The 14,917-nt window shown below is 41.2% G+C and overlaps 1 protein-coding gene across 1 annotated transcript in view; it reads right to left on the bottom strand.

The window, feature by feature from the left end:
* Positions 1–5,961: 5,961 nt before the first annotated feature.
* Positions 5,962–14,917, bottom strand: part of LOC144031172 (leucine-rich repeat-containing protein 24-like) — a 32,655-nt gene continuing 23,699 nt past the window's right edge. Inside the window, exons 2-5 of the mRNA XM_077538032.1 lie at positions 9,991–10,165; positions 9,170–9,448; positions 8,881–9,049; positions 5,962–8,190 (exon numbers count right to left, since the gene is read on the bottom strand). Of these exons, the coding sequence (XP_077394158.1) occupies positions 6,956–8,190; positions 8,881–9,049; positions 9,170–9,448; positions 9,991–10,152 (1,845 nt within the window). The 5' untranslated portion in view covers positions 10,153–10,165 and the 3' untranslated portion in view covers positions 5,962–6,955. The remainder of the gene's footprint in view (positions 8,191–8,880; positions 9,050–9,169; positions 9,449–9,990; positions 10,166–14,917) is intronic.

The following is a 14,917-nucleotide window of genomic DNA, read 5'->3' as shown; positions in this document are numbered from 1 at the left end:
ATTAATTCGTCCATTTAAAGCACCACGATGTAAAAATGAGGTAAATCGTGAAATCGAGGTGCTTATAAACAAATACGCATCCCTTCCGGCTCGCGTCTGCTTACACTCATTGTTTTGGGGTCCTTTGTTTGGTGGCTGGCGCGCTTGCTGATGATGTAACCCTACTATAGCGAAGCTGCAGTATCAGACGTCATCAGAAGGCGCACAGGACCCCGCGACAGCCGTGCAGGCATTTCACACATTACCGCCTGTAACCCCCCCCCCCACACACACATCCTTGTACATATATCTTTGTGAGGACATCCATTGACATAATGCATTTCCTAAACCCTTACCCTAACCCCAACCATCAAAAATGATTGCCTAACCCCAACCCTTACCCTAAACCCAACCATAACCCAATTCAAACCTAAACTCTAAAACCAAGTCTTGACCTTCAAAAAGAGGTCTTGAGAAGTGAGGACCGGCCAAAATGTCCTCACTTCACCAAAATGTCCTCATTCTGTTGGATAAAGACGTATTTTGGTCCTCACAATGTAGTATGTACAAGAACACACACACAGGCACACACACACACACACAAACCTACATGGTCTCCTAGGCGGCGAAGCAAACCCACGCCAACCGGCACCGAAAGTAACACAAGGCAAGTGACATTAGGTTCCACACCTCCACCGGAGCCCTCCATCAGCGCCTGTTTGCTAACGCTAAGCTGCCACTCTCGCACATTATGTCTGCTGCAGAAGACGAAGAGTTGTTACCTTCATGCGGTATCGTAATTATGGTAAATAGGACATGCCGAGTAGACAATTGCACATGAACGTCCCCTCATGTCGTATTTTCTACTGGAGAACTGGGAATTTATTTTCATACCCGAGTTTCCGGCTGCGTGAACTTTTCAAGTTTCAACACGGCGGAGAGCGCACAAGGATTTGTGAATGGTAAGAAATATTAACACTTGAAACAACACTGTTGGCGCCTATTCTTCGGGACTTCCAAACATGGCTTTAGATAGCTATCACAACTTGATAATGGAAATGAAAAATAACGGCATGACGTCTAGTGAAATCGCTACACATCTGTGTAGCCAATTTGGCTCTATAAGAGGACCTTCGGAGAGAAATGTCCGAAGGTGGCTCTCAGATCATTGTCTGTCAGAGGCCTCGAAATAGACACTAGGGGGCAGCAAGCTACACGGACCTAAAATACCTGTTTACAATTATTAGAACTACTTACTTGTGGCATTTAAGTTGTGTAAAAGCAATGAGTAGCTTTTTTTTTTTTGCACAAGCTATATATGTAACATATTAGTTGTGCAAAAGCTATGAGTACCTTTTTTTTTTTGTACAAGCTATGTATGTGGCATTTAAGTTGAGCAAAAGGCTATGTGTAGCTTTTTTTTTTAATACAAAGTATGTGGCATTTAGGTTACGCAAAAGCTATAAGTAGCTTTTTTTTTTTCTTTTTTTTTTTTTTGCATTAGCTATGTATGGCATTTAAGTTGAGCAAAAGTTGCGAGTAGCTTTTTTTTGCCCAGCTATGTGGCATTTAAGTTATGCAAAAGATATATTTATTTGCACAAGCTATGGATGTTAAATTTACGTTAAAACTGATTCAAAATCAGTGTACGTTATTGTCTGAACATTTTGCATAAGATTTCTTTTTGAATAAATCAAACCTTGTTTAAATGTTTTTGTTTGTTTTTTTTAAACTTTTGATTAAAATCGATTAAAATCGTAATTGTCCAGCATGACAGAAAAAAAAAAAAATGAGATTTTATTTTTTGGCCATATCGCCCAGCCCTACTTTGGACCTAGATCTCCCAGGGCTGTAATTTTGACGGTTATATTCATTTCAATGTGCATCTTTCACGTCGCCAGGACCTGTGGGGTTGCGCCGCTGGACTTCCGTAGTTGATACCGCTTGGTAACTTCCATTCAGCACAGAGATTTGGCTCCGGATACAAGCTAGCTCACAATGGCAAATAAAAAACTATAGGCTACTACAGAGAAGACTTGACAGCTACCGCAAGTCTGAAAGATGCCGCAGGGCAATAAGACTGTACAACATGACACAGAGGAGAGGAGGGCAAATGAGCATCGTGCAGTCTTTTTAGTCATATATGCACTGTATTTTACCCATGTATTTTTTTTTAATGTGCACTGTGTCAGCTAGAGCAACTGGGATTATTAAAGTTTAAAGTACTATCTATCTATCTATCTATCTATCTATCTATCTATCTATCTATCTATCTATCTAGCTAGCTAGCTAGCTAGCTATCTAGCTATCTGGTAGTGCTTAGTGATTAAATGACAAGTTTATTTATAAAAAGAACTAAGACGGGACTATTAACAAGAATGTAGTGATTTGAAAAAAAATTAAAATAAATAAAAATAAAAGAATTTTCGCATCACGGAAGCAGCTCCTTCCTGACTTATTATTTAAGACTGTTCACTCGCAGGTAATCCTGTAACCTAGTTTGGGGTGGGCGTTTGATTTGAGGAGTTGATACTGCAGCCCCTATTGTAGCTTTAGATTTTTGTTAACCTCTCCTTCTAACCTTTAACTTTTCCTTCCGTTTGTTAGTTTAGCTCAAAACCCACCACAGCTATTATCAGTTCATCTCATGCCAACCATACACTGAACCTCATCTTGTGGAAGTTTAGATTCAACTTTGTTCAAATTTTTTTGAACCTCATTGAAGTTTAGGTTCTCTTTTAAAATAACGCCTGGCCTAATCATTGATGTGCTTAAACATTTTCTTTTGCATTTCATTTATCAATCACACTAGATCTCAAATCTTCTCCTCTTGGTGTATTCAAATGATTAGTCATGCGCTACAATTTTGTAATGTCCTAGAATTCAAATTCTTTATTTGGGGACCTTTAGAAGATATGAGATTAAAACAGATTAATTAATCAAAAAAATCCTGTAATTAGTTAGATTAAAATTTTTAATTGCCAGACAGCACTAGTTTTTAGACCAGTTTGAATAACAGGGCCTGACTGGATGCAGGGGTTTTGTCAGATGGGCACATTCAAAAACACTCTTTCCTTTTCAATCAATAAATACATGTAATAAGTATCTTACCCCCTTAACAAGATTATTTTACATTATTTTAGAATATAAACACAATAGCATTCAACATTTTACATATTACGACAAAAGCAGAAAGAATAGGCAGCGGCAATGTCCCAAAAGAGTGGAGGACCGGCATTGTAGTCTCTTTCTATAAGAACAAGGGAGACAAGAGAAACCTTGCTAGCTATCACCGCATCACCCTCCTGTCCGTCTCTCCCAAAGTCGTAACATCAGTGATCGTCAAATGTCTACTGCCATACCTGGTCTCTAAGCGCCGGCCACAACAAGCCGGCTTCACACCCAAACGATCAACAGCAGACTACATCCTCGCTGTTTGGATCCTAGTCGAGCAGAGGAGAGAGAGCATACCAACAGCCTCTCCTTGCTGAATACATTGATCTGAAGCACTCGCTTGACCGTGAAGCTCTTTGGCTCCTGCTTCATTGGAATCCCTCAAAAGTATATCACCATTATACACTAAACTATGTCTCCTTAATGCTCTCATTATTCCCGTTCTCCTCTACGCCAGCGAAACCTTGACGCTGTTGGTAGCTGCCGAACGCCGTCTCGACATTCTCACGTTCCATAGGGTGCCGCCTGTGCAGCATCCTTGGTATCCGTTGCTACCACTTTATTAGCAATGCCGATGTCTACGGCAGGGCTGGTAGCCCCACATCCGTCTCGACCATCATCAGGAGGCGGCAGCTACAGCTGCTTGCCCATGTGGCCTGCCTGGAGGACTCGGTCCCGGCCAGACAGCTCCTCACTGACTCTTCTTGCCCACCGCCTTGCAGCTGGCGTCATCCCCGAGGCCATCCCATGCTTACCTGGTTATCCCAGGTGGCTCTTCTGCTGCTCGCCCATGACAGAGACGCGTTCCGGCACCTAGTCACAACGATTGGCTAACATTGGCCATGCGAAACCTTGGCTTGAATGTACCATTGATATAAAATATAAAAGTTGTGGTATAAAAAGATGAACCCATTATAAATCATTTGCAAACCTTCCATCATGAACGTGATCTATCTGTAACCTTTACAGTAAAAGGACATAAGTTTAATTGAAACAGCCTCTGATAAAGCAATCCCCCCAGCCCCGAACCCCCTCAAAGCTCAAAAGCACATCAAGAAAAAAAAATGAAGGCAAGTCAATTCTTAAAAAAAAAAGAGATGAGTTGTTTGTGTTGGAAAGTTTTTTTTTTTGTGTGTGTTCTTATTTCATCGTCATTCTGTTATTTAAAGTTACCCAAAAACTAATTTCCTGCATGTTCGTTTTCTTCAAAAAGGAAAACAAATGAAAAACTTAGTGTTGCAGGGGCACTGCCCCCATTTGTACACCCACCACTGCCACTGCATTTCGTCGCATCCAATAGGAGAGACGTTGACGGCGTGAGTTTTTGGCAGAGCTACAGGGTGCAAACAGCAGAGAAAAGAAAGAAAGAAAAAAAAATGGAAAAATCAATAATTAATGTGGTGTCCCAGTGTCTTGACCTCTGGGACACAAGACAGATGTACCTTGACATGGCAAAAGAGGCACAGTAATAGAGTGTGATATCCACTACTTTGCAACTACCAGGTTGGTTGAAGTGGTGGAAATGTGTCCGAAGGAGAAAAAAAAAAAAAAAACGTCAAACAAAATAAAATATTATATAAATGTTACATTGACACATACATATTTCCAAATTGCAACCCTCTTTATATCCAGTCCAGCAGGAGAAGGCACCAGGCTACTTCCTGGTCGCTTAGCAGCCAGTGCCAAATATGGGCAAGATTGCTCTGTGCCACTATTGTCCCTGTGCCATCTGCTTTATCTTGCGGTGGGAGTTGCGAACACCAAGTTCAGTGTTACATTACCCACACGACTGTTACATTGTGAATGATTGGCTGCCTCTAAATGCGCTTGGTGAATATTGACTGCCAGGCGATCGATCGGGGGGGGGGGGGGGTCTATGAATCTATCATAGCTCGCTGCGATAGGTACCACATATTTGTGCACTTTAGATATATGAAAGGAATAATCAATGTTAGACACTGATATGATGAAGTGAAATATTATAATACCATTATTAAAGTATGATATTGATGATGATTGATTTTTAAGTTTTAATATTAATATCACTCTGACAGTGACAATCAAAATAGAACATAGTCTTCTGAATGGTGTGTAGGATGGGAACAAAAAAAGGGTAAAAGACTATTTTGATTAATGCAGGATTATTTCGTTTTCCCTCCCCGTCGAGCCACAATGAAAGAGACAGCAGCAACAGTGTGTTTATCTGGATCAAATAAATCCATTGCATCCATGACAACCATTCCAAGCAGGGCTTTGGTGGACACACATTGACATCACAGAGGGAAGAGTATATCCTGTAAACGGTACACCATATTACAGGATATACTTTCAGTATTTACTACACTTTACCGTAGTCTGCTGGACTTTCTTTCTTTCTTTCTTCTTTTATTTATTTATTTATTTTTTTACATACTCTCTGTAGTCAATGTCACTAACATTGCTTGCTGATGTGTAGCTACAGTTATACAATCCCCGCAAGCAGTGCCCTTTGAAATAACAGCAGAATTTAAATGTCAGTCAAACGGTTCCTGTGGCCCACCCATCATGGATTTGCCGCTAGAGTGATTTCACTTGTACTCCCATATTATTAACAGTGCAAAAAACATTTTGCTTACAAGTCTGAGTTATTTAAGTACAAGGCATACTAAATACATTCTGAAGCCAAGCAACACTACTCCTTATTCACAAGTTCACTTTAAAGACACATGATTACTGTAGTTCATGAGTAGAGGTGGTGATTTTATATCATACAGTTCAAGAGCAAGAAATTGTGAGAAACAAGAAAAGACAGAAGCACAACTCACTGTATCCTTTAAAGCTTATTTTAATATTTAGAAACTGCAGAGCACTGTGACCTGTTCACATCACACTACAGTAAATTGGTTGTTACAGACAAATGTCAGTGGAATTAATTCACTTCAATTGCACACAATGGAAATGTGTTGTTACAACTTGAATAAAAAAAGACATGTTAATTGGTAAAATGACAATTACATCAAGGACAACAAAATGGTCTGCCATCATATTTACACACAATGAACTGACTGAGTATAGTCAAATACCGTACAGTAAATTCTGTAGAGTAAATTTGACTCTATTTAGAGTGGGACCAAATAGACTCAGTTTTAGAGTAATATTTACACTTGGAAAAGAGTAAAATAATGAATTTAAAAAAATAAAAGTCACTCAAGGGTTCAGGAACAAACTCACAACATTCAGCTTGGGAGACAGTCAATCTCGTCCCAGAGTCACGCAGCTCCTGCTGTGTGGTAGTAGCTCGCTCGTGTCAGCTGGAATCTTCGTAACTACAAGAGACCAAACATGATGTTTTTGGTCTCTTCTTGGATATAAGCAAATAGTGGGAGGGGCGGGAGGGGTAGCTCAGGTGGTAGTGTGGCAATACCCCAAGTTGAAGCTCGTGAGTTCCTTCCTCAACCCTTGAGTGACTTTTTAATTTCAATTCTTTATTTTACGCTCTTCCAAGTGTAAATATTAGCCTACTTTCTAACTGAGTCTATTTAGCCCCACTCTTGAGTCAAATTTACCCTCCAGAATTTACTGTGTAACTGTCATCGATACACCTCGCTGTTCATCTTTTAAAAGGGTCGATTCAGAGATCAAATGGTGGAATTGGTAAATGTTTGACCGATCCATTGTCACACAATTATAATAAAATGATATGTTCTCACTTTTGCTGTTGAAAAATATCCACTCAATGTGATACTTTCAATCATTGCAAGTTGGTCTCTTTTAGTAGCTTAGATAAAGCAACACATTGTTTTGCAAACTCATGTAAAACCCCTTAGCAGTGGATTTCATAAGCAAGCTGTGATCCAAAAAGGAGACTCTGACTGAGGAATACCTCCTCTGGGTCCGTGGCTAATGGCCCCTCGCCGCCATCTCCTGGATTCCTCCTAACCTCCATTCCTCCTGACCTGGACAAGGTCTGAATCACTTGATGATCCAGGAAAGCTTCTTTCATGCTCTTTTGTTGGACATAGCCTCCAATCATGGGACATCTCACCGAAGCAGACCCAACTGGCTTTGCACGGTTAAGCACGTACATCTCATGGCCGTGGTCGTCGCTGTACTCCTCCAGCTGCGCAAAAGTAGTGGGTCCATCAGAGTAATCATTTACATAGATGATGCTCTCTTCTTTGCTGGTACAGAAGGATCCCACTTCTTCTTTATTGTATTGTTGGTGACGGCTGTAGATCATAATCAAGAGAAGAATGGCAGTAAGTCCTAGCAAGGAGATGCCAACAGCGATGGCCGTCTGCGTGGCTGGGCCAAGAGCACTAAAATCCATGCTTTCTTGCTCATAAAGTGGCTCCTGGCTAATATCCACAACCTTCGGCTGGTAGAAGGAATTCGATGAAGACGAAACAGACGAGTGAGTGTTGAATTGAGGCCAGAATTGGGACGAATATGAGGATGAGGACATATTGACCGCTAAGTGAAATGTAACCCTAGCCACGCCACCAGGATTCCATGCCTCGCATTCATAACGACCAGCATGTGCTACTGTCACATTGCTGAGGAAGAGCATGCCGCTGCCCATGTCTGGGTCGAAGCTGTCTCTCTCACCACCCTCCTCGGCCCCACGCACAAGCCCATCGAGACCTCCAATCTTCATCCCCCCACTGCTGGGAAGGGCCGTCACAACTCCTCCAACTGCAGGTCGGAAGAGTTCACCATTGGGCCCCAGTTCTTGAACCAAGCCTCGCGGGGACAACTGGGCCTTGCCATTGGAAGATTTTTTCCAGGTCACCTGAGGCTGAGGATACCCTGAGGCCTGACATGAGACTCTGAGGCTCTCCCCGAGTCTTACAGTTAGATGACTTGGTTCAAGTTGTACAACAGGGGGAATGCATACCAGGCTGTTTGGAGACACCTCTCCCAGGCTGAGGTGGGAAAGGCGAGGTGGCTCCGAGCACATTAACCGACGCTGCTCAGCGGTGCTCAACAGCCGCTGCCCGTCCTCGCTGATCCATGTCCTGAGCCAGCCGAGGGCACAGTCACAACGCCATGGGTTTTCTGGAGGATGAGAATGAAGACAGAAAGGTTATTATTGGATTGAATGACATTTCATACTCACTGCTTACACCATCTGACTGAAAGCTTAATCTCTTTATATGTGTACGCTCAATTCTTAAGTGATCGTATGTGATTGTTGGTACAAAGAACCTTCAAGCCTGATACTCCTAATCATTTTGTTTTACCAAGGACTTATAGAAATCCATATTTGACCATAAGAAGAGGCAATTACAGTGTTTGAAATGGAAAATACATAGTTTCTAAATATAAGGTGATTAGAGGTGAAAAACAGAGCTTCCGCTATATGAGGGAGGCTGTATGTAACCATCGATACCTTCAGGATAAGTGTTGTCAAAGACAACATTCTTTTATTTTCTTATTACTTGATCTTATTATGAAGACATGCTTTGTGGTTTGGATTAAACTGTTGCTATGGTAGCACCCAGAATAAACTCATTGTGGAACTGCCATTGTTTCCAAGCTGGCAGTCTTTTGGCATGTCTAAACCGTGCCAGTAGCTTCTATTCCTCCTTCCATTTTTTTTATGAGTCACTTTTTGATTAAATGTAATCCCACAGGCTCAACAAAAAATATATATTATTAACCAGTAATGTTACTTTTGCAGCTGCTTCACAAGATTTTGTTATTTGTGATTTCATCATTGTTGAACTTAATGACTCCTTTTCGAACCTGTGACTCGGAGCACCTGCAGGCTGACAAGTGGTTGGAGTGATGAGGCTCCCAAGGTGTGGAGGTGGTTTTGACTGAGATCCAGTAGAGCCAGAGATGATAATCCAGACAGAGCTTTGTCTGCCAGCAGCTCTATGCTGTTGTCTTGCAAGTGGAGTTCCTGGAGGCGCTGCAAGGACAGCACACAAAGTGACAAATGTGAATAGAAGTGAGCAATACACAAGACAAATGAGCCGTCAACAAATGGTCACAGGCAAATGAAAGCTACTCCATATCCTCACAAACCCACCTGCAAACCCCTGAAGGTGTTGTCCTGGACTCGAGTGATCTGGTTGCCTGCAAGGTAGAGGATCCGAAGATGCTCCAGACCCTGGAACATCTCTGGGGTGACCAGATGGATGAGATTTCCATTGAGGGCGAGCTCAAGTAGCTGTCTTTGACTGAGAAATGCTCCAGGTTCCAGAGCTGAAATGCTGTTATTTTGGAGGTACAGGTAATGGAGGCTGCCCAGTCGGGTCAGATCTTGAAGACGAATTTGCACAATCGCATTGTCCTGGAGGAACAAAGTCTGTAGGGGAGACAGGGAAAAATAAATTAACATCAATCAATAAGGGTTTGCTTTATAGAGGGTACTAAGTGTAATATGTTTTTGTCTTCTGAATTTGTTTTTTAGGAGCAGATGACAGTATAGACAAAGGCTTCTGCATTCCACAGTATATCTCTTTTCTATAGGAACCAGACCTATCATTAGATTATTTTGTCAGACAAATCTAAATTAATCAGCACCACTTCGGAAAAAGAACCACAAGGTAAAGTTCAACATGAGAGACTTTATGATTGAGGTTAATGAAAGAGTTACTGGAGACATGGTTTCATCAATATTCATGACGTGCCTTAATTCTGGGGGCCTGAACCCATGATGTGAAGATCTTGTTTTCAGATGATCGCAGGGTCACTTTGGTTACTTTGTTATGATGAATAGTTGCCCCTCCCTCAAGCTTACATACAAGATGGTCACGGCAAAAATGATCAAGCACAATCATTTCATGTGAAATGCCTGATATGTTAGTGGAGGTTTGGTTCGTTACAGACTGAACTTGTCCGACTGACCTCAGTGAACGAGGGGACACCCTGTGGGATTTCTTTGATTCCAAAAGAGCCACACTCCACCGTGAGACTGTAGCAGCGGCAACCGGAGGGACATCCTAGGCAAGGGTGGGAAACTAAAGCCAGGATGATCAGGATGCATGTGGACAGCCACAAGACAACCATGGTGGACGAACAACTAAGGAAACAACATCGAGAAAGGAGAAGCATAAACTCAATGCAATACTTGTCATTTCTTCTGTAACAAATTGACTTCATTTGAATGCAGTGTAATAAAAGACAAATATGAACATCATCTGGATAAATATTGACTGTACACTGATGAGATGCGGCGACAGTGAGCACTCTAATGAGAACCGGTACCAGAGTCTAATGAATGTCTGCCCTTTAACATTGTACAGCTAAACAAAGTATGTGTAAAATATTGGATGCATCATTTTGAATTCAGTGCAACTCATCAGCCAAAATAATAAACACGCAGTTATAATTATGCCTACTACTCGGCTGGGGTAAGGAATGTTAATGTTGGGGAAAAAAATGTTAACATTATCCTCCTAGTAATAGGAACAAAACAAATGTTAATGTACATTGAACAAGATGCCAACCATACATATAATGCATTGTAACCAAATGAAGGTGGGAATGTGCATTTCCTTCATTTCCTTCGTCGAGGTTCATAAAATGTCCAAAAAGGACTGATAAAAATCTAGATTAGAGAGCTGTTCGGCACATCTAACAAAAGGGCAACAGCTACGACAGTGACCTTATTAAAGATGTGATGAAAAACATTGTACTTTCACTTCAAAGACATCTCTTGGTCTATTTAGCACATGCACAAAAATATTCAGTGTGTTTCTCTTTTATAGTAGCATGAGGACACAGCTGCACAACTTGCATGTTCAGTGCTCACTACGTTATGTCAATAAAGGACCCCCCCACTCCCCCACCCATGAAGACATTATGTGCATTTTAGTCAGTAGTGTGAAGGGGCTGAGGTTTTGAGGCGGCTGGATTTGGAGCCACAGTATTGCATTTTTATTGGAGTTGAATTGTACTTTTCAAGTAAAGAGTAAAGTAAAAAGAAAAAAGCTCAAGCAATTCATTGATTCCTGCACATTTAGTTCATTGAAACATACAACTAGTCCCAAGTCCCCACACATATAATGAGCCTATTACTTTTATCAATGCCTGCGATTGGTTGGCAACCAGTCCAGGGTGTCCCCCGCCTACTGCCCAGAGCCAGCTGAGATAGGCGCCAGCAGCCCCCGCGAGCCTTGTGAGGAATAAGCGGTCAAGAAAATGGATGGATGGATACTTTTATCAATGCAACTGTGTTACAGTGATGTCTTTGCGTTCATGTATGACTTCATTTGATTAAGTACTGTATTGACAGCACTCGGAAGCAAAGCAGTTTCCCTCTCCTTCCCGATTTCTTGCGGCAAGGAGCCGTTTTGTTTCAAATGTTTATCGAAGAATTGGCTTGGGCCAAGTTGCGTGGCCATTCAGAGGAGTGCTCAAACGCAGAGCTCCAACAGCAGACTGCAGCCAGCTCGCTGGCGGCGTGGCAATCACACAGGCAGAAGTGGGGTTTTACTGAACCGGGCGTTTTATTTCTGCGTTACAAAAATAACCAGCAAAACACCTAATATTTCATCAAAAAAAAAATACATCGCCATGGTGTCAAAGGTAAGACTTAATCATTATACACCTATAATTTACAATTGTAAGGGCTTAAAATAACGTGGTGTAATTCCTTTAAGTCCTTTAAAAAGCTCATCACATTCATACTCATTAAACTGACGTTAGGCATGTCTTATTTGTAGTGGCGTAATAATCCAGAGCAGCAATGCAATATTGTCGCCCATATTTCAGTGAGGCAACACTGCACTATTAAGAGAATGAGCAATGAACTGTATGTTAATATTTCATGTTATATTTATAGAGCATTTATGTGGATAGCCTAGTGAGAGTAATCCATTGTGGCCTACATCAATTGTACAGTCATCAGAGAAACACTTCGGATAAAAGCAGCCAAGAGCTCTTCACGCATGGAAAGAACATGTCGTAATTGATAGACAAAGAATGAAAATTGAATTTTAAATATGGCCTTGGACTGTCATCATTTTTTCCCCCCAATGTTTCACTGTGTATGTGAGCAAGAGAGAGAGAGAGAGAGAGAGAGAGAGAGAGAGAGAGAGAGAGAGAGAGAGAGAGAGAATTTTAATTGCTTCGATTCACAATGAAAATGTCACAGGGTGATCAGAGAGCGCAGATACTTGTTTGCCCCAGGCTAAGAATAGACACAGAAGAGGATGTATTGGGCCTGTAGATGTTATGAGGCAAGGAGCAAAACAGAGCAGTGACAAAGTGGTAAGTATATCTGACAAACAGCCAGGAGAACCATTTTTGAATCTCTACTGAAACATCTCTCTTTGTGTGTGGAGCATACACATTTATTTTGTAGACTAAATAGTCCAATTAAGCGTGCCGTTGTGATTGACTTGAGACCAGTCCAGAGGGTACACCGCCTCTTGCCCAAGTCAGCAGGGATACTACACTTTAGTTACCCGTTCCCCTAATGAGGACGTAGTGGCATAGAACTTGTATGTATGCATGGCTAAACATCAATGCAAAAGACATCCTGCTAGGCAGAGATTTTGGATTTAATTTCGACCTCTTTTCAGTGTTTGTGTTCTCAAAAAAATAAAAAGATGACAAGTCTACAAAAAAAAAAAAATGTTCAGTGGCTTGCTTTCCTAAATCAACAGTGCTGACTCTACTTTTTGTTTTCCGCTGTTTGTTCCACTGTTTCATATATACTCCTGCTTTGATTCTCATTTTTTGTGATGCTGATGTTGGGATTTCAGCGGTGAGAGGTCAATTTGTTCATTTCAATTTCAGTAATCCTCAGCGGTACACGCGTAATCTGCACAATCAGATGCTTGTTAGCTAAGCCGCTCTCAGCAATGCTGTTTTCACAGAGAGGTCTCTCTTGTTTGCTTTTAAAAATGAGGTCATCTGTATCTTTCCACCGACAGTGTGAAAATGTAATAGAAGGATTTGAGTTTAATGTTGTGTACTTAGATCTGCATGTTAAAATCTATCACTACAACCGGCTCGGGCAGATGTTAGTTTTCAGATGCCGAAGGAAATCCAATCAAAGCAGCACAACAATAGAGTACATCCACAATTTGTCATATACATGCAGTCTCAATGAGCAAAACACCATTTTGCATAGGACGACTGAACAGCTTAGAGTTGGTGAGTTCCTGAAATCGCTGTTACTTATTCACAGTGGAACATTAAAGTCTAACATAATCTGTGCTCTGGGGCTGGTTTAATACATTTTTCTGTTACCGGTAATAGAAATAATGGAAGACAATTCATCTTTTCCTTGGTACAGTTATTGCCATCAGAGAATTTATATGCACTTTGTAGGGATTTAATAAACATTCTTAAACAAGTAAAAAGAAGTTGACCACTGTTTAGACGTAACATAAGATTGATGTGATGAATGGTGAAGTCAAGAGGGAAGATTTCCTTTAGGAAAGCGAGCCATTATTCAGAGGTGGCCACTTCCATGTCTCAGTTGTTGACGGATGCACACATTTTCGGTGAGTGCTGTATGATGTGAACCCTCGAAAAAAATACACGGACTGAGCACCAACTGAAGCAGGTTTTCGTTCGTCGATCCAGTTAAGTACAGATGGTTCTTCTCTGTCTGTGTGTTTTCCCCAAATACTGAACACACCGAAAATGTGGGCATCGACGGTAGGGGTGGGAATCTCTGACATGAGGCCGATTCGATATGTATCTCGATACACAGGTTGCGATTCGATTGAAAAACGATTATCTTTCAGAACAGAACGGTTCGATTAAGTTTGGGAACGATACGATTTTCGATTCGATACGATTCATTTCAATATTCAAAACTTATAGTGACATTTGTTGCTTGTAAACATTAATCTTAAAACACCACAAATTTTTACAGTATCTACAAATGTGTTTAAAAAAAAACAACAACAACAAAAATGTCTTCTATATTTTTATATATTGAATCAATTATTTAAATGGACCGGAACAAAGGGCTGGGCGATATGACTGAAGAATGTATCAGGTTAAATATTTATTAGTCGTTATTGAGAGTTATAATTGTTTTTTATTTTTTTTATTTTTTTTTATTCAAAATAAGGATCAGGAAAAAAAGGCTGATAATTCAATTTGAAATATAAATATTTAACCTTTAAAAAGACACCAACACAATGAAACAGAATATGTGCACATTGTGAAGTATTTCAGAAACATAAATTTAAGACATGAAATAAACCTACCGTCCAGCCAAAAGAAATATGAAGCCACCTTATGGAACAATAAATCTGACACGAAGCGAGGAGGTAGGACTCAGACGCAGAGTGACAGTTGGCCAACAAGGCTGCAGTTTTAATATATCGAAACTCAAAACACCTCTCAAAGAGGGAAAAAAGGCTGAACAAAAAGAGCTCCAAACTGGAGATACAAAAAGGGCACTCAAAAACAGGGACAACTAAAGGCGCTCCACAAGGGAGGAAAACAAGGGGCAAACAAAGGGCGCAAGACAAAGCAAGGCAAGACATCAAACTAGGACTGTGGATCAAGGACTGTGAGGACGCTTCCATGCACTGAGATGTGACACTTCGGCAACGGAGGGGAGAATGCAGGTGGCTTTTATGTCCGGGTTGATTGGGAACAGGTGGTGGTGATCATGGGCGTGGACCGGTAATCAGTGAGCTGCAGGAAGGGTAAGTGACCTGGGGTGAGAGGAGAGTTAATACTTTCAAAATAAAACGGGAACCTGACTGTGAAAACAAAAGCATGAACCGCCACTCTGGTGGCGGCGTGACAGTACCCCCCCCTCAACGGCCGGCTCTCGACGGCCCAGGAATGTCAGGGT

This window comes from Festucalex cinctus, chromosome 1 (assembly GCF_051991245.1).
Source record: "Festucalex cinctus isolate MCC-2025b chromosome 1, RoL_Fcin_1.0, whole genome shotgun sequence".
Lineage (NCBI taxonomy): Eukaryota > Metazoa > Chordata > Actinopteri > Syngnathiformes > Syngnathidae > Festucalex > Festucalex cinctus.
This window is presented reverse-complemented; position numbering and strand designations above follow the sequence as displayed.